The 15,504-nt window shown below is 38.9% G+C and overlaps 1 protein-coding gene across 7 annotated transcripts in view; it reads left to right on the top strand.

The window, feature by feature from the left end:
* Window positions 1-15,504, top strand: part of MAP7 (microtubule associated protein 7) — a 94,371-nt gene that overhangs the window by 48,950 nt on the left and 29,917 nt on the right. For all 7 annotated transcript variants that reach the window (XM_048938337.1, XM_048938333.1, XM_048938332.1 and 4 more), the window contains exons 3-5: window positions 2,362-2,439; window positions 14,158-14,321; window positions 15,147-15,258. In XM_048938337.1, the coding sequence (XP_048794294.1) occupies window positions 2,362-2,439; window positions 14,158-14,321; window positions 15,147-15,258 (354 nt within the window). The remainder of the gene's footprint in view (window positions 1-2,361; window positions 2,440-14,157; window positions 14,322-15,146; window positions 15,259-15,504) is intronic.

The following is a 15,504-nucleotide window of genomic DNA, read 5'->3' as shown; positions in this document are numbered from 1 at the left end:
ACAGCAGTATGTTGGTCCTCCTAAAGCGTCCAAAGTCCTAAGGCTTTGGACATCTTTGTGCCAATATTAATTTTCCCATTTGTGCACCCAAATATACATATATTAAAGAAAAATGAAAAACAAAAAAAAAAAAAACAGACTGTTGTTGAATACATACATGCTTATATTCTGCATAACCTTTAGCTTAATGTGAATTCTTCACGATTGTTCTAACATCCTTGGGGTGCTGGGAGAGGCTGTGTGTGTGAGCACCATCAGGTGTGTGATACAGGAAAATAATTGGATGTCTTCAAACAGAATGTCAGAGGGCAGTTTTAAAAATTTATTTTATTCCTCCTATTGCTTATAATTAGGAATTCTTACAGGAGACCTTTTCAGTTTGCCTGTCCGCATAACCTTCTGTCTCTTTGAAGACTCGCTTCTTCTCCCTTGATAGGGAAGTCTCTAAGAAAGTAGGAAAAAAGGAAGATGGTACATTTTGAAAGAACGGGGTTTTACGTTATTCCCCAGTGGCTCATCATTCTCTGACAACTTGAAGTTACACTGACAACTCTTCAAAGGAATCCTTGTTTTCCAGGAAGATTCATATTGGTGGTGCACTATTCCACTAACACTAATTACTGATGCTGCAGAAGTTCGTGTTCTGTGTCTTCTGTGTGCCAGCCACAAGAGAGAAGGAATATTATTACCCTTTTCACCTGCATCTGCATGCTGAAGAGGCAGCATGGAAGCCAGTGCACTTCTTAATATCAACCAAGTGTGACTTTGCACTGTACATTGGACAAATCTATGTGCTGGCATGGTTAGCAGTAGTTACATAAATGGCAGCACTGTGTGCTGTTTAACCAGAGTTAAAGGTTCGATCTGTAACTGGGTGATGGATTGTCTTTCACTTTGTTGGTGACTTTTTCATCTTTTGTACCTTTCGTTGGGGCTTTAATGTTTAAGTGTTTGTCTTCCTAAAAACTGTGCATTGGGATTTTTCCCTGCTGCTCTTTGCATTGAAGCCAACACATTAGAAGAGGCTATATTCTCTCACCATCATTGAGTTGGTTGTTTTTCACCAAAAAGAATTTAAAAGTAACTAAACTGAGCTAGCTATCTGTAGATTCTTCCATGCAGGAAGTCCTGTCATCCTGATGCTGAAAATTCTGTTGGAGTATGAAATGCACAGTACTGACTTCTGTCTAATTCAAATGGCTGCATAAAAATCAGGCTAACACATCCTCACTTCAGTGATTTATTGTACGAATACTTTTTTCTTTCCAAACCTCATTTTTTGACATAGTTTTGCCAGCAACTTTTTTCTTTCTTATGCAGCCTATACACACAAACAGATGGACTTGGCATGTTTGTACAGATTGCTTATTGGTATTCACATTGAATAAAGAAAAGCATATTAGTTTATATGTATTAGTTTATATATAGTTATATATATATTCTTATACATTTATATAGTTATATATATATGTGTGTATTTTGTATGTTTCTAGAGTGATTGGAAGTTCTACATAGTTGTTCATTTCAAAATGAAATATTAAAAGAATTGAATTCCCATCAGTATAAGAATAAATCAAGCCATTTCATTATACCCTGAAAACTTTTCTGTTTTTTTGTGTGGTTGTTTTGGTTGCTTATTTTTTGTTCAAAGCAGACTTTCTCAGTGTTAGTGAAAAAACATAAAATCAACAGCTTTCCAAGTTTACAAAATAGGCTGAAGATGAGTAGGAAATTAGTTTTGGCAGCATGCTGGGATGAATCAGTAACTAAGATTTTGTTCCCATTTGGTCTTTGGCTCCACTGCTGAGACTGGAAGTGTGACGTTAGCTATTTAGCATTTTGTTGTTTTCCAGATAACTCATTTTGTCGCACTCACCAAGTAGTATTTTTCCAATCGAACATGAATTTTTAGTTAAGCCTAAGCTCTGACACAGATTTTTTCATGTTATCTTTGATCTTATCACTGTGACCCAGTAGCAGGTATTTTAAAAAAAAATTCTGTGACTAACTCAACATTTCAAAAGATAGCTGAGGAAATTGTCTCTTTCTTTACTGTTATTGTATCATTCCATGTATGTGATGCACTATCTTAATGTGTCTGACATAGCTTTTAACACGCACGCAGTATCAGTAGGAGATCAATATCATGCCACCTTGATTCTTACTCTTCAGAAGTTCAGCCGGGACTGCTGTAGTGTTTGATCCTACCTGCTGTGCATATGTACTGAGCTTCTTCAACCTTGTGAAGTAGAAGTGGCTTGATTTTTTTCAATTGTTTGGTGGTTATTCCCCTAGGAGCTTTCTTTTGTTGCTATTTGATTTCATACTATATGATTAATATTTCCCCCCTTCCATTTGCAGACCACCCACCAATACTGAAGGTTGATGACAGGCAACGGCTTGCTAGAGAAAGGAGAGAAGAACGAGAAAAACAACTAGGTAAGCCCTACTCTATATAATTTCATAATAAACTCAGGTATTTTTCCTTCCTTGTCCTTCGGCTAGATGGCTTGTTCCTCATCGCAATCCCAGGAAAACAGAACCAAAAAAAAAAAAAAAAAGCCCACAATAACATATAGGATAACCCTGGGAGTCAGATTAGAGGTTCAAAGCTAGAGGTTCCTTTTTATCTTGGTGAAGGTGATGCCAGAGAGGCTGAGAAGCATGAGCTTAATGAGAGAAAAATCTCAATCCACAGCCCCTTCCTGGAAGCCTCAAAGGTATTACACTGATATGGTGTGCTGGTAGAGAGACTTTATAGGTATGATAGAATTCAGATGGTCTTGTTTATAGCTGCAAGTACTTAGACTTTGCCAAAAATGTGGTTTACTGTACATTTTGCACCCGCTTTTTAATAGGACTGCTAATTATGCTTGAAAATACAGTGAAAGAAGCTTGTCTTGTTTTGATTTGTTCAAAATATTTTTCCATTTTTCCTCAAGTGGGTTTTCATATCACAATTGAAAATGGCTAGATTTTTTTTTTAACTGAGATGTACACAAACAGAGAACCTACCTGTGCATAAAATATTGGTTATTAATTTTTGTGGGGTTTTTGTTTGTTTTTTTCTTTTTTATTCAAGAAAAAGTTACTCATTCCTGGAGAGTTTTGGTTGATAAAGCTGAAAAGTGAAGCCTTCAGTACAGGCAAACAAATTTAGGTTTATAAAGACAGTGTTCTTTTAGCTTTGCTTGTAACAGTTTATATGCAGTGTTTCAACATATGCTCACAATGGAATTGAGTCTGGAATTTTTTTTGTTTGTTTTCCCCACAATTTGAACGCTTCTTCTGCTCTCCTCAAAGCATTTAGGTCTTAAATACCACTATACACCTTCATTTCTCATTACGTTTGTGAGTTAAAGATATTTAAGAGAAAACTTCTTAGCCAGAAGCAGCCCAGGAGATAAATATCCAGTATTTATTATACACCTGATCTTCCTTTTTGGCATCCTGTGTATGATCAGGAAAACACACAGAATTTAATCAGCAAGTATGTGCTTCTGCATGTAAACAGGAGGAATTGCATCAGATGAGCCAAGGTTTCAGCTCCAAGCAGGGTTCTGTTGTTGCTGGGTTACTTGATAGCAATGCTGTGTTGCATGCTTTACTAGTGCAATTGCAGAAGCGGAGAAAGTAAGTGTGTTTCATTTTGCACACGCTACTGGATGATAACTGCGAGGCACTAGAAGTCAGAAAGAACCTGAGCATCAGAAATTGGAAGGCCTGGCTGCTTTTCAGATGAGTATTGTTGTCAACTTCAGTGCTCCTTTAACACAGTGAGATACTGTGAGATACTCATAGAACCATAGAATGGTTTGGGTTGGAAGGGCCCTTTGAGATTATCTAGTTCCAACCCGCTACTATAGGCTGGGATACCTCCCTTTAAACCATCCAGCCTGGCCTTGAATGCTTCCAGGGAGGGGACATCAACAACTTCACAGGGTAACCTGTTCCAGTGTCTCACCACCTTCACAGTAAAGAATTTATTCCTAGTATCTAGGCTAAATCTGATGTCTTCCAGTTTAAAATGATTTCCCATTGTCCTGTCGCTAATTGCCCTTATAAAAAGTCCCTCTCCAGCTTTCCTGTAGGCTCCCTTCTGGTACTGGAAGGCTGCTATAATATCTCTTCAGAGCCTTCCCTTCTGCAGGCTGAAAAGCCCCAGATCTCTCAACTTCTGCATAGGGGAGGTGCTCCAGCCCCCTGATCATCTTTGTGGCCCTCTTCTGTACCCCCTCCAACAGCTCAATGCCCTTCTGTTGAGGTCCCCAGAACTATACATAATACTCCAAGTGGGGACTCACGAGAGCAGAGTAGAGGGGCAGAATCACCTCCCTTGATCTACGGTCATGTGTCTCTTGATGCAACTCAGGATGCAGTTGGCCTTCTAGGCTGCAAGTGCACACTGGCACATAGTCTTTCATCAACCAACACACCCAAATCTTTCTCCTCAGGGCTGCGCTCAAGCCCTTCTCCACCCAACCTGCATCTGTACTTCCTTAGTGAGAGCAAAATTCTCATAGATCTGAAGTCAGCTTTCTCTGGGTCAGAGAGGTTTTTGGGTCCTGGGGAATGGGCTCCATTATCTCAAAGCTTGTTCAAGGTGCAAATTGCTTTTCATTATTATTACCTGCCTATCATGCGGTATTAACCAACTCAGACTATTTTGCCGCATAATTTCCTATGCTGTATAAGAAAAATAAACAGGGACATAAATTAGTCACACCACTTAGTGCACTGACTTAATGGTGTTGCAGGCAAATATATATAGAACAGTTACTTGTCAAGATATTATGTTCTTAGTCAGACTTTCAAGTAATAACACTCATGAGTTCACATAGCAACTTGGGTCTTGACTGCTCCTTGCATTCTTTCCTTAGTAGTGCATCTGATGTGAGCTAGAAGCAACTCTTCTAGGAAAGCCACACAGTAAAAAAAGAAGATGAAGAGTTATTTAATGCTCCAGTGAAACTCTGGCTATACTTTAAAAAATCTACTTTCTCTGTTAATGTATACTAGTGTGTGCAGGACCAGGCTCTCAGAAGAACTGCTACTGGATTTTTCTTTCTGGCAGTGGTCTCAGAAATAATTAGGTGCTGAGACCTTTCCCCAAACCTGTTACCTTAAGCTTAGTTGGTGTTGAGTATGTGTTAGATCCTGTTTCATAGAATCACAGAATCACCAAGGTTGGAAAGGGCCTCCAAGATCACTCAGTCCAACCACTCATCTGTCAGCAATATTTCCCACTAAGCCATGTCCCTCAGTACAGCACCTACATATTTCTTCAATACCTCCAGGGACAGGGACACCACCACCTCCCTGGATAGGCTGTTCAGTGCCTGACCACTCTTTCAAAGAAGTTTTTCCTAACATCTAACTTGAATCTCCCTGATCACCGTGGCACAACTTGAGACCATTCCCTCTAGTCCTATCACTAGCTACATGGGAGTAGAGGCCAACCCCCACCTCACCACACCCTCCCTTCAGGTAGTTACAGAAAATGATTAGGTTTCCCCTGAGTCTTCTCTTCTCCAGAATAAACAATCTCAGTTCCCTCAGCTGCTCCCTCATAAGACTTCTGCTCCAGACCCCTCACCAGCTGTGTTGCCCTTCTCTGGACATGCTCCAGGGCCTTAATGTCTTTCTGGTAGTGAGTTCCCAAAACTGAACACAGTACTTGAGGAGCGGTCTCATCAGGGCTGAGAGTAGCCTCCCTACTCCTCCCTACTCCTTCTGGCAGCACTGAAGCCAGGATGCCATTGGCCTTCTTGGCCATTTGGGCACATTGCTGGCTCATGTTCAGCCAAGTGTTGACCAATACCCTTGCATCTGCTTCTTCTACAGTTTTCCAGGTGCTATGAGCCAAGCCTGTAGTGTTGCCAGGGGTTGTTGAGGCCAAAATGCAGGACCCAACGCTTAGTCTTATTGAACTTCATCCTGCTGGCCTCAGCCCAGCTGTCCAGCCTGTCCTGATCTCTCTGTAGGGCCATCCTACCCCCAAGCAGATCAACATTTCCTCCCAACTTGTGTCATCTGCAAACTTACTGAGGGCACACTCAGTCCCCTCATTATGGTTGATTAGTACAACTAGAGAAAGCTTACTTGGAACTTCAGGTATTGGGACTAGACTGCTTGTCAGCAGCATAATTGAAGTTTAAGCAAGCCATTACTTGGTAGAATTAAGTATGCCCACTCCCACTCTCTGGTGCACTGAAAATTTAAGTCATATAAACTGATAAAAGGAAAAGGGACTGCTGCCCTTGAGTTGCAAGGCAGTAGCTATGTGACTGGGGGAATATTATCGTGTTACAAATCAAATATTTGATGTTGCAGTCAGTGGGAAATTCAAGTAAAATGTGTTTTATTCAGTCTCTTCAAACTGATCAGCAACATAGGGGGAGGAAAGCTGATCTCATGTAGTATATACATGCATAACCACACAGAATCAGCCCAAATGATGTAGGTAATGATGATTCCCTGTCAGGGACTTGTGTGTTGCTGTTTTGATTTGGTGGTGTTTTTTTTTTAATGCTGGGCTTGTCAATATGGGAATGGCCTTTAGAAACTCACCTTCCTCTATTTCATAGAATCATTTGAGTTTGAATGGATCTTAAAAGACTGTCTGATCCAACTCCCGTGCAATGAACAGGGACACCTACAAATAGATCAGGTTGCTCAGAGCCTTGTCCAGCCTGACCTTGAATGTCTCCAGGGACACAGTATCCACCGTCTCGCTGAGCAACTTGTCCCTCACCACTCTTACTGTAAAAATTTTTATCCTTATATCCAGTCAAAATTTAACGGATTGTGGCTTGAAACCTTTTTGAAGGCATATGCAACAACCTGGAAATAGGTGGGTTATTTGGTGTTTTTTTTGTGTGTATGTGTCCTAAGATACATTCATAGAAAGAAGAAATCTCTTAACTCTGCAGTACAGCACTCTTCAGATGTCACTCTTTTTCATTCTTGTGTCAGTGTGACTCTCTTTTCTCAGTTCATAGTGACCTTTAAAAGATTGCAAAAAGTACTGTGTAGTTAGACATGCAAAAGTATCATTTCACAATGGGACACATTACACAAACACTGTTTAGAACCTTCCTAATCCCTTACTGCCAAAGTCTTAAATGCAACTGCCACCAGTCACATTGCCTGGGATAAAATAGAAATTTTAACAGTACTATTTTAAGCGGTATTTTGAGAAAACAAAGTCTTTATTCCTGTTTTCTATATTTTTTAATTTCATAAAACTGCATTGTAACTCCAGCTAGAATTATACTTTTTCTAATCTGGAGAGCTCTGGTTTATTGCCATCTAGGTTTTACTAATATTAACATCCTTCATCAGCAATGTGTTCTAACTCTGTGCTAGCCATGCATGAATTACTAGAGTTGTTTTGTTGTTTTGTTTTGTTTGCTTGTTTATTTTTCTTTGGAGAAGAGTAAATCTTTGGTTCTGGCTTTGTTAAGGAGGTAGCATGACATAATGTTTGCTTATTCCTAAAAACCTGCTTCTGGGTTTGAGATTGGTGGGATTCATAGGCTTAGACTCTCCGCAGCAAATGGAGGTTACCTGTTCATTTTAATGAATTTGTCATAGATCATGCTTCCATATCTTGAATTATTATTATTATTTCTTTTTTTTTCTCTTAAGTTCGTTTGTAGTATTGTAACAACAGCTCTGCTGCAGTGCAGAGATATACTTTCCTTTGGCTTTTCCGAACCCTGATTTCCTAGCTATTGACAAATCTGTTGCTGGAATGATGTTACCTCTGTCGAGAAACACTTCATTTTGTGTGACATTACAGCTATGAGAAAACAGTAGGGTTTTTAAAAATAAATTGATGTGGAAACTTTCATTTCTAAAAGGGAGAGTTCTGCACGTCCCTGTGATGTGTGTCTTTGTGTGTCCTTGCATGAAGAATTAGCTAAAACTAACAAGAAAATTGAAAGTTGTGTTGTGCTTTCATCTGTGTATTTGTCTGCTAATGTGATTTAGGAGCTGTCTCTTGAGATTTGTGTCCTAGTACGGTAAAGTAGTGATTTTTACAATAGAGTGCAAGTTTCATTTTTATTCAGTGCAGAATCTAGATAATCAGTCAGTCATGTCATGTGAACCAAAGCAAAGAAACATCAACGCTATCCATGTTAAATAAATATCAAGTTGCATAATATTGTTATATAAGTGTGGGTCTTGCTGAAATTAGTAGAGTTGGATTTTGTTAATTCTGGGACATTTGCCATGCAACAGTAAATCAAATGGAGGCAGGGTGTTTTTATTTCTGTAGAATTAGAAGTGGGATTTAAACTTAATACATCTTTTTTTATTCAGGGGATCTACCAAGTTTAGCAAAGCCACCCTAGTAAGCAGAAGTTGAGACTTTGTTGTGCATTGAGAGAAATTATTTCCCAAAACAGAGTATTGGCTTCTGTAAAGCGATGGTAGAGATCTGCGGAAGTTTGTTTTGTACTATGAGTACCTTGAGCAGAAGGAAGTTGCATTATTTGTCTTCTCAAGAAAATTAACTTGTTCACACCCTTCTGTTTGTAACAAACAGAGTACCCGTTTAATAGCTACTGTTTCTTTATTAAGACTTAACTTTTCCTGTTTCTGCTTTCTCTCTACCTCAATTATTGTTTTCTAGTTTTGCTGTACTGCATATGTGGCTTTCACTGTTGTGTAATGGGTCAATGTGCTCCACACCTGTGAGGATTTTCTTGTGTCTGGCAGTGGTATTTTAGCACTGTTATTTTACTACTGCACTAGGGTGTGTGAGTACCTCTTTTCTTTTTACTGAGAGTTAAGAAAATAGAGAAGAAGATTGCTGTCGTTTTTGTTGTCCACAAATGTACAGTGGCACTAGCATTATCTGAAGATCATGTTATGCTACCTAATCAATAAAAATAAGCAGGCTACTAAATAAATGCTCCATTCACCTTAGTATATTCTTGTTCAGTTCTGGAACTTTTATTAGAAAATGTGGAGAACACACAGAAGAGATAGAAAAATCGACTGAAATAGCGTCCATTCAGAATAAAGAGGTTTTTTTATTTTTTTTTTTTCCATTTCTTTACTATAGAGTATGCGTTTGTCTTCAGATGTCAACCTTAAACTTCCAAAAGTTTAATGCTTTGGCTTTTTCTATATGTGACTCATATTTTCTATGACTAACAAGCTGCATCGATTTTTAGATTTTCTTTCAGCTTTATTTTCCCCTAGACTTGTTTTCTTACGTGGGCAGAAAAGAAATATGGCTGCAAAGCAATTACTTCAGTTACTTTATTCTCCTGACCATGTGGTAATCTATTATTTGTTGATGCTCTTGGGCCATGAGAGTTGGGAGTTGGGAGCGGCAGAGGGGCAGTGGTAGGTAAGGGTGTTAGCTGTCAGATGGGGTTCTTGAAGCAGAGTGAGGGGAGCTGTCATGCTTGTCTTGGCTCCAGCTTGACACAATACCCTCTTTTCTTTGAATCCATGTGTCAGGCTGACTGGCTGTGCTTGGCACTCTTGGCTGTGTATGCAGCTTGTCTGTGCTGTTTGTGATGAAAATCATAGTAGAGGTCCTGGACAAAATAGAAAAGCTTAATACAAGTTAATGCTTTTTCTACAGAGGGCCTTCACCCCCAACATGGCCACATTGACTACATCTGTGCTGGCAAACTAGACAGTGTTGAGGAACATTCCCCACCACTAAAACTTAGTTGTTTTGCCGTTAAACTCTTCCAATGGTTCCTGGCAAGCTTTTGGATCCAGACAACTTTTTTCTAACTGATTTCCAGGCAAGCTTTAAGAATTGGCAGGGAAAGCCCCTAGGCTTTTCTTAATGCGTTTGAATCGAGTTTGTCACTGTTTTTGGAAAGTGAACATTTAATAGTGTAGATGAAACTTAGTTGATGCTAGTTGGTCTCTGGGCACATTTCTTAAACTAGACCTCATCCTCAAAAACTGAAAAGGAAATAAATAAAGATGCTTTTTATAGAAGGAAAGTAACTGGGATTTTAGATTTGTTTTAATTCTGATATCTTTGAATAGTGGTCTAGCAAAGGAATTTTTTACTTACCAGTATCTCAATCCCTGAGCCATGAGCAAACTTATTTAAAGACTTACATCTGTGTGTATTTTATCTACACTAATCCTGCTTAGTTGCTGGCCTTTTCTTCTGCAATTACAGTCCCAACAAAGACATGTGGCTGGTGTAGTTTCTGGCATGGAGAACAAAAGGTGGTAAACATGCCATCCCAGTTAACTTCTCACTTAAGAAAATGTGGTATTAATCTTAGGTTTTAGAATATGCCCGAGTTTCATTTTTGGCTAGGTCTGTTGAATTTTTAATGCTAACAATGTGTAAGCTTTAAAATAGTATTTTAAAAATCACATCATGATCTATGTTCTTCCATTTGAAAATGATCATTGGTACAATGTCATATCAGTAAAAATTATGCATTTATTCTGTTTGTGAATTCCTTCTGGTTTATTCTGTTCTTTGAACGATTAGGACAGAACTTTATCCAATATTTCCATGATCAGAAGCCCCACAAAAACTAAGAATCAGTGACATCAGTATCTGAGTCATTTTGGGGTGTCTGCAGAGGACTTGATAGCGCCAGAAGGGTTTATAAGACAGAAAAAAAAACAAAGTCTTTAAGGAAGATTAGTTTTAAAATTGCTGTATGTATGTCCCTCAGAGCATTGCTAATGGGGAAACATCAGCTGGGAGAATCTGACATTAACTTCAGCTGTAATTACAGTTCTGAAGTTCACCTTTTAATTCATTCAGTCAGCCATTCTTGTGGAGTGCTGGAACATTCCTGGTTTTGGGCATGGTTAAAGCAACACTGATCCATTTTTCTGCTAATGCAGCAAGGAGGAGATCAGTCTTAGTGCGGAGCTGGCAGTGAGGAGAGGTGAAACAGTGGTCAAAGGAGAAAGCTATTGCTGAGGTCAGTGTTGTAGAGTCAGAGAAGATAGAGGCTGGAAAGACTGAGAAAGATTGAGTCTCAATTCAGGTAAACCGTCTGCCCAAGGTGATCGCAAAGTGTAGACTGAGAAAAGAGATAGACTGAGAACCTTAATAAAGGCTATAACCACAAGAAAAAGAGCTATGATGAGAGACAACAGAAGGGACAAAAAAGGAGAGCGACCAGAGAGAACTTTTTCTTGCTACATGTGGATAAACAGCAAAAGGAAAAGGGAGGCTTTGCCACTTCACGTGTGTTCCTCTTTCCTGCCCAGTAGCCCCTCTGCTCACCTGAGGCCTCCTGTGATGGTGGCGGCCAATAAACCCCGTCAGCAGCATATCTGCCTTTCCATCTGCCCCAGCCACAGTTAAAAGTGTTGGAAGGAAAAAGGCATGGAAGAAATGTGGCTTTAATCAAATTGGTCCTTGATCCACCCATTCCTCAGTCCTGTGAGCAACATATCATGAGCAACATCATCAGGGTAGCAGAGGTGAAAGCTGCTCATTTTGGTGGCAGCTATCACTTTAGTTAAAATGGTCATGAAACCTTATCAGAGTACTTAAAATTAAATACATTTTTAAGGCATTGGTACATTGAGTAGAGAGATCTCAGGTAGCCCTACCATATAATAATCATTAATTTATCTGAAATTTTCATCAAAGGTTCAGGAGAAGGAAAAAGGTCACGTGAGATATTTTCAGTGCAGAATTCACCACTTTAATTATATTCTTTTTCTCTACAAATGCAACTTGTTGAGAAACATTTTGCCAGCTTGTAGATGGTGTTAAAGATAATGATGAGTATTTTCCTGGTTTTGAAAAAGGGTAGTCAGTTGAACTCAGTCACCACTTTTAGAGATTTTTTATCCTTATTTCTGAAGAAAACAAAATAAGTGCACATAGAGTGCATGAGAAGAACAGTACAGTTCACTGGTGCAGCTGCATGCTCTTGGACTGACCCTCTTACACAATCCAGCTGTGCAGAGACTAATAGGAAGAGCAAACTTTTCCAAAGTGTCTACATGCCTGATGATGGCCTGACTGCAGTTCTGCCCTAGACATTGGTTAGTTAAGTCACACAGCTATACAGAAGATAAAGGCAAAAACAGGAGACAGTAGTGTAGAAGTGACATGCCTTGGACTTCATTTGTTAGAGATGTAGCTCAAACTGTTGGAAAAGGTCAATTTAGCTGAATCTCGTTGAACCTGGGCAATAAGCAGCTTTGTAAGGGGTCACATCTCAGAAGAAGAGTAATGACAGCCATTTCTTTGTCTATCCAGTCTATTGGTGAGCTATTGGCTCCTTGGAGCAGCAGATGCATGTATGAAAGTTCCTCTTGCTTTCAAAACACTGATCTTTGGATTTTATTTTATTTTTTTTTAATGTTGTAAGGCTTTAATATGGAAGGAGGAGCTTTTGCAGATTGCAGTTGGACTACAAACTGTTGTTCTGTTGTCATGTCCTATTTCAGCCTTGGTCTGTAGTTCAGATTATCCCTTTCAAGTCACTAAACTACAACAGAAATGTACTTCTCAATATCTGCTGCTCATTGTGTTAGCATTTCATGTTTGTAGGTGTCATTTTTCTCACAACTATGCTTAGTAATTAAGCAACTGTACTGCGCCTTGTAGCTGTAATTATTCTGGCTATGTTAGATTATTGAATTTCCTGCAGACGTCTTGCTGAACCGTCCCACAGTTTGCCAAGAGGATGATGTCTTCTGGTTGCTTATAGCTGTTGCACAAGCATCTCTTTGCTGGTCTGTATCCCACAGCATGGCTAAATGTGCTGTCTGCTTTTCTTAGGGGAAAGCATTTGAAATCTGAAATGATCTGAAAAAAAATGTTTTCTTAAGGGACATAATCTTAACGTGAGCTTGTCTATCCAGAGTAGATTTCAAGAGTCTGCGTGTGCAAATATTTAAGAATTAGAGTGCAATGTAAGTTGTTTATCAGGTGAGATTTGTTTGAGTAGGCAGAAAAATGCAGAAGAGGAATTAGGTGAAGATGACTGCTGGCCTTGTGAGAAGTGATTGCAGTGTCTGTTCTGAACATCTAGAATCATTTTGTTTATTTTTGGTATGAGTTGTCAAACAACACAAATCTCTCTGCTCACTGAAGGCTTGAGTTGCTGTCTTTAAGGTACAAGGTTATAATGATTGGCTCCTTTTTCAAATGTTTTCAAGCATAAATTTTTTATACTTAACAAATAGTGTTTCAGACTAAGGAAAAAAATCATTACCTTGGACATTTAAAAGTGTCTTTTTTTCTTTTTTCTTTTTTTTTGATATTTTGCTAATCTGATTCTCTGCTTCTGTTGCATTATCAGTGAAGTCCTTCGTCTGGTTTTCTCTTGTGGTTCTTTTTGATTTTTGTCTGGTGACATTCACGTGCATTTCTTCCTGCAGTCCTATCTGTCAATTCGTGAAGATCAGGATGTATCCTGGGTTTTTAAAAAGGGGTTTAGAATAAAAAATTTCTGTGTTTCGAAGCTTTCAATGCACTACTGGGGAGAGTTCCAGTGTGTCAGAGGTAATGGCTTTAATGTGGGCTAATTTTGAGCATGTATTCCAGGTGGAATACCTTCATGAAGATTCAGACCTTGATGGGGAGCAGAATTTGTCTTTCATAGTGCTTCTTGATTTGTCTTGATGAGAACTTCTGAAATATTGTTCAGAGCACATTAAACTTATTAAATCTCATCTTTAGTCTGACTTCTTTGGTTGATAATATTTTCTTCTGGTGAGCTGCTGGTACAGCTAACAGTCCAAACACTACAACTGTCAACCCAGCCTAATGAGCTCTGCTTTGATCATTAAAGTTATATAGTAGTAATAGTTTTTTATGTTTCTTTTTACTGTGGAAGAATACAGAGAATTAGCATGGTTTGTACACATATATCTGACTTAAATGCTTTCGTATTTTAAACTAATGCAAAATAGTTTCTTTCACACAAAAATTATATAGTCAAAGAATGTAACCATTACTGGTGGCAATTCACAGTAATTATACTGAGACTGAATGACGTGAGTGTGTGACCAGGGTCTGTGAAGTTTTAACACATGGAGAGAGACTAGGAAATTATGGATGTCTTATGAAAATGAGTTCAATTTTTTTCTATTTAGTTTGATTATCCAAATTGCGTTAAAGTTTTCATCGTGTAACAGCATGTTAATGCTTTTATTTCTGATTTTTTTTCATAGCTGCAAGAGAAACCGTCTGGTTAGAAAGAGAAGAGAGAGCACGGCAGCATTATGAAAAACACCTAGAGGAGCGCAAAAAGAAGCTAGAAGAACAACGACTAAAGGAAGAGAGAAGACGAGCTGCTGTAGAAGAAAAGCGAAGGCAAAGAATAGAAGAAGATAAGGTAAAATGAAATGCCATGAAAATGCTTCTCAGCTTGTTTTTTCTGTAAGATATGGTACTGCCAAACCTCTTTTAAACTTGTCAGCGGAGATGTAATGTGAGCCTTGATCAGTATGAACGTGTACAGAAGAGGATATGTGCCTTAGTCACATTTTTTTGAAGTGCCCTGTGAGAGTCTGTTGCAGTTAGGTTGAGCATATCTAGGATGTATTATGTGACACTACTCAACCTTGAACAGAAAAATAGAAATTGTACTGCTTCTGTATGTCTGTGGGTTAATTTTTAGCTGTTCATTTTAAGGCAGTAAGTATTAGTTGCTTTCTAACAAAACCTTCAAGACAGTGTGTACAGGAAAGATGCTATTGGCTGATTTGTCTCAGTTGAGCTGAGAACTCCCCTTCGTCTGAGGTAAGTCAGCACATCGTTGTTTTTTTTTGTCAATTCTCTCTCACTATCCTAGTGAGAGAATATGTAGGAGATTCAGAGTGGGAAGTAGCCCTGGTGTGTGTTTGTTCAGTGGTTGTCATAATGGGACAACTGTTTTTTTCCTCCGCAGTTCTGCATAAGTCTGCAATACACCCTACTTTCTCAAAATTAGTTTTCAAAAATAGTTCAATTTATTTATGGCTTAGTTTAGTTATTGCTTAATCCAGTTGTAGAGTTAGAATGGTTCGTCTGAGTGTGTGTCTTTATTAGGCAGCGTTTAAGCTTGGGTGCAACTCCAAGAAACCTGCTAGGTGTTGTCCATGGGGAGGGTAGCAGTGCTGGAGAGGATTAATGTTAAAAACCTGGTAGTATCCAAATGTATTATCCTGTTGTACTTAAGGAACGACATGAAGCTGTTGTACGTCGCACAATTGAAAGAAGCCAGAAGCCAAAACAAAAGCAAAACAGGTGGTCCTGGGGAGGAGCGCTACATAGCCGCATTAATAACACAGGTAAAGAGGGAGGCCTGGCTTTCTAGCCAGTGTCCCTGCCCTGTCAGTTAACTGGAATTTACTTTCCTTCTGTTACAAAGAAAAATGATTCAGTATATGCTGTTATAAATTCTCTGCTCTTTATCTTATTATTGCTAGCAACAGCATGTTTCTGACCTTCTTGTGTAGCAAAAACATAACAAGGGGAAATCTGAACAAAAGTGAAAACTTGTTTCGGGATTTTGACTAATTCTGCATTTCTATTTT

This window comes from Lagopus muta, chromosome 2 (assembly GCF_023343835.1).
Source record: "Lagopus muta isolate bLagMut1 chromosome 2, bLagMut1 primary, whole genome shotgun sequence".
Taxonomy (NCBI): Eukaryota; Metazoa; Chordata; class Aves; order Galliformes; family Phasianidae; genus Lagopus; species Lagopus muta.
This window is presented reverse-complemented; position numbering and strand designations above follow the sequence as displayed.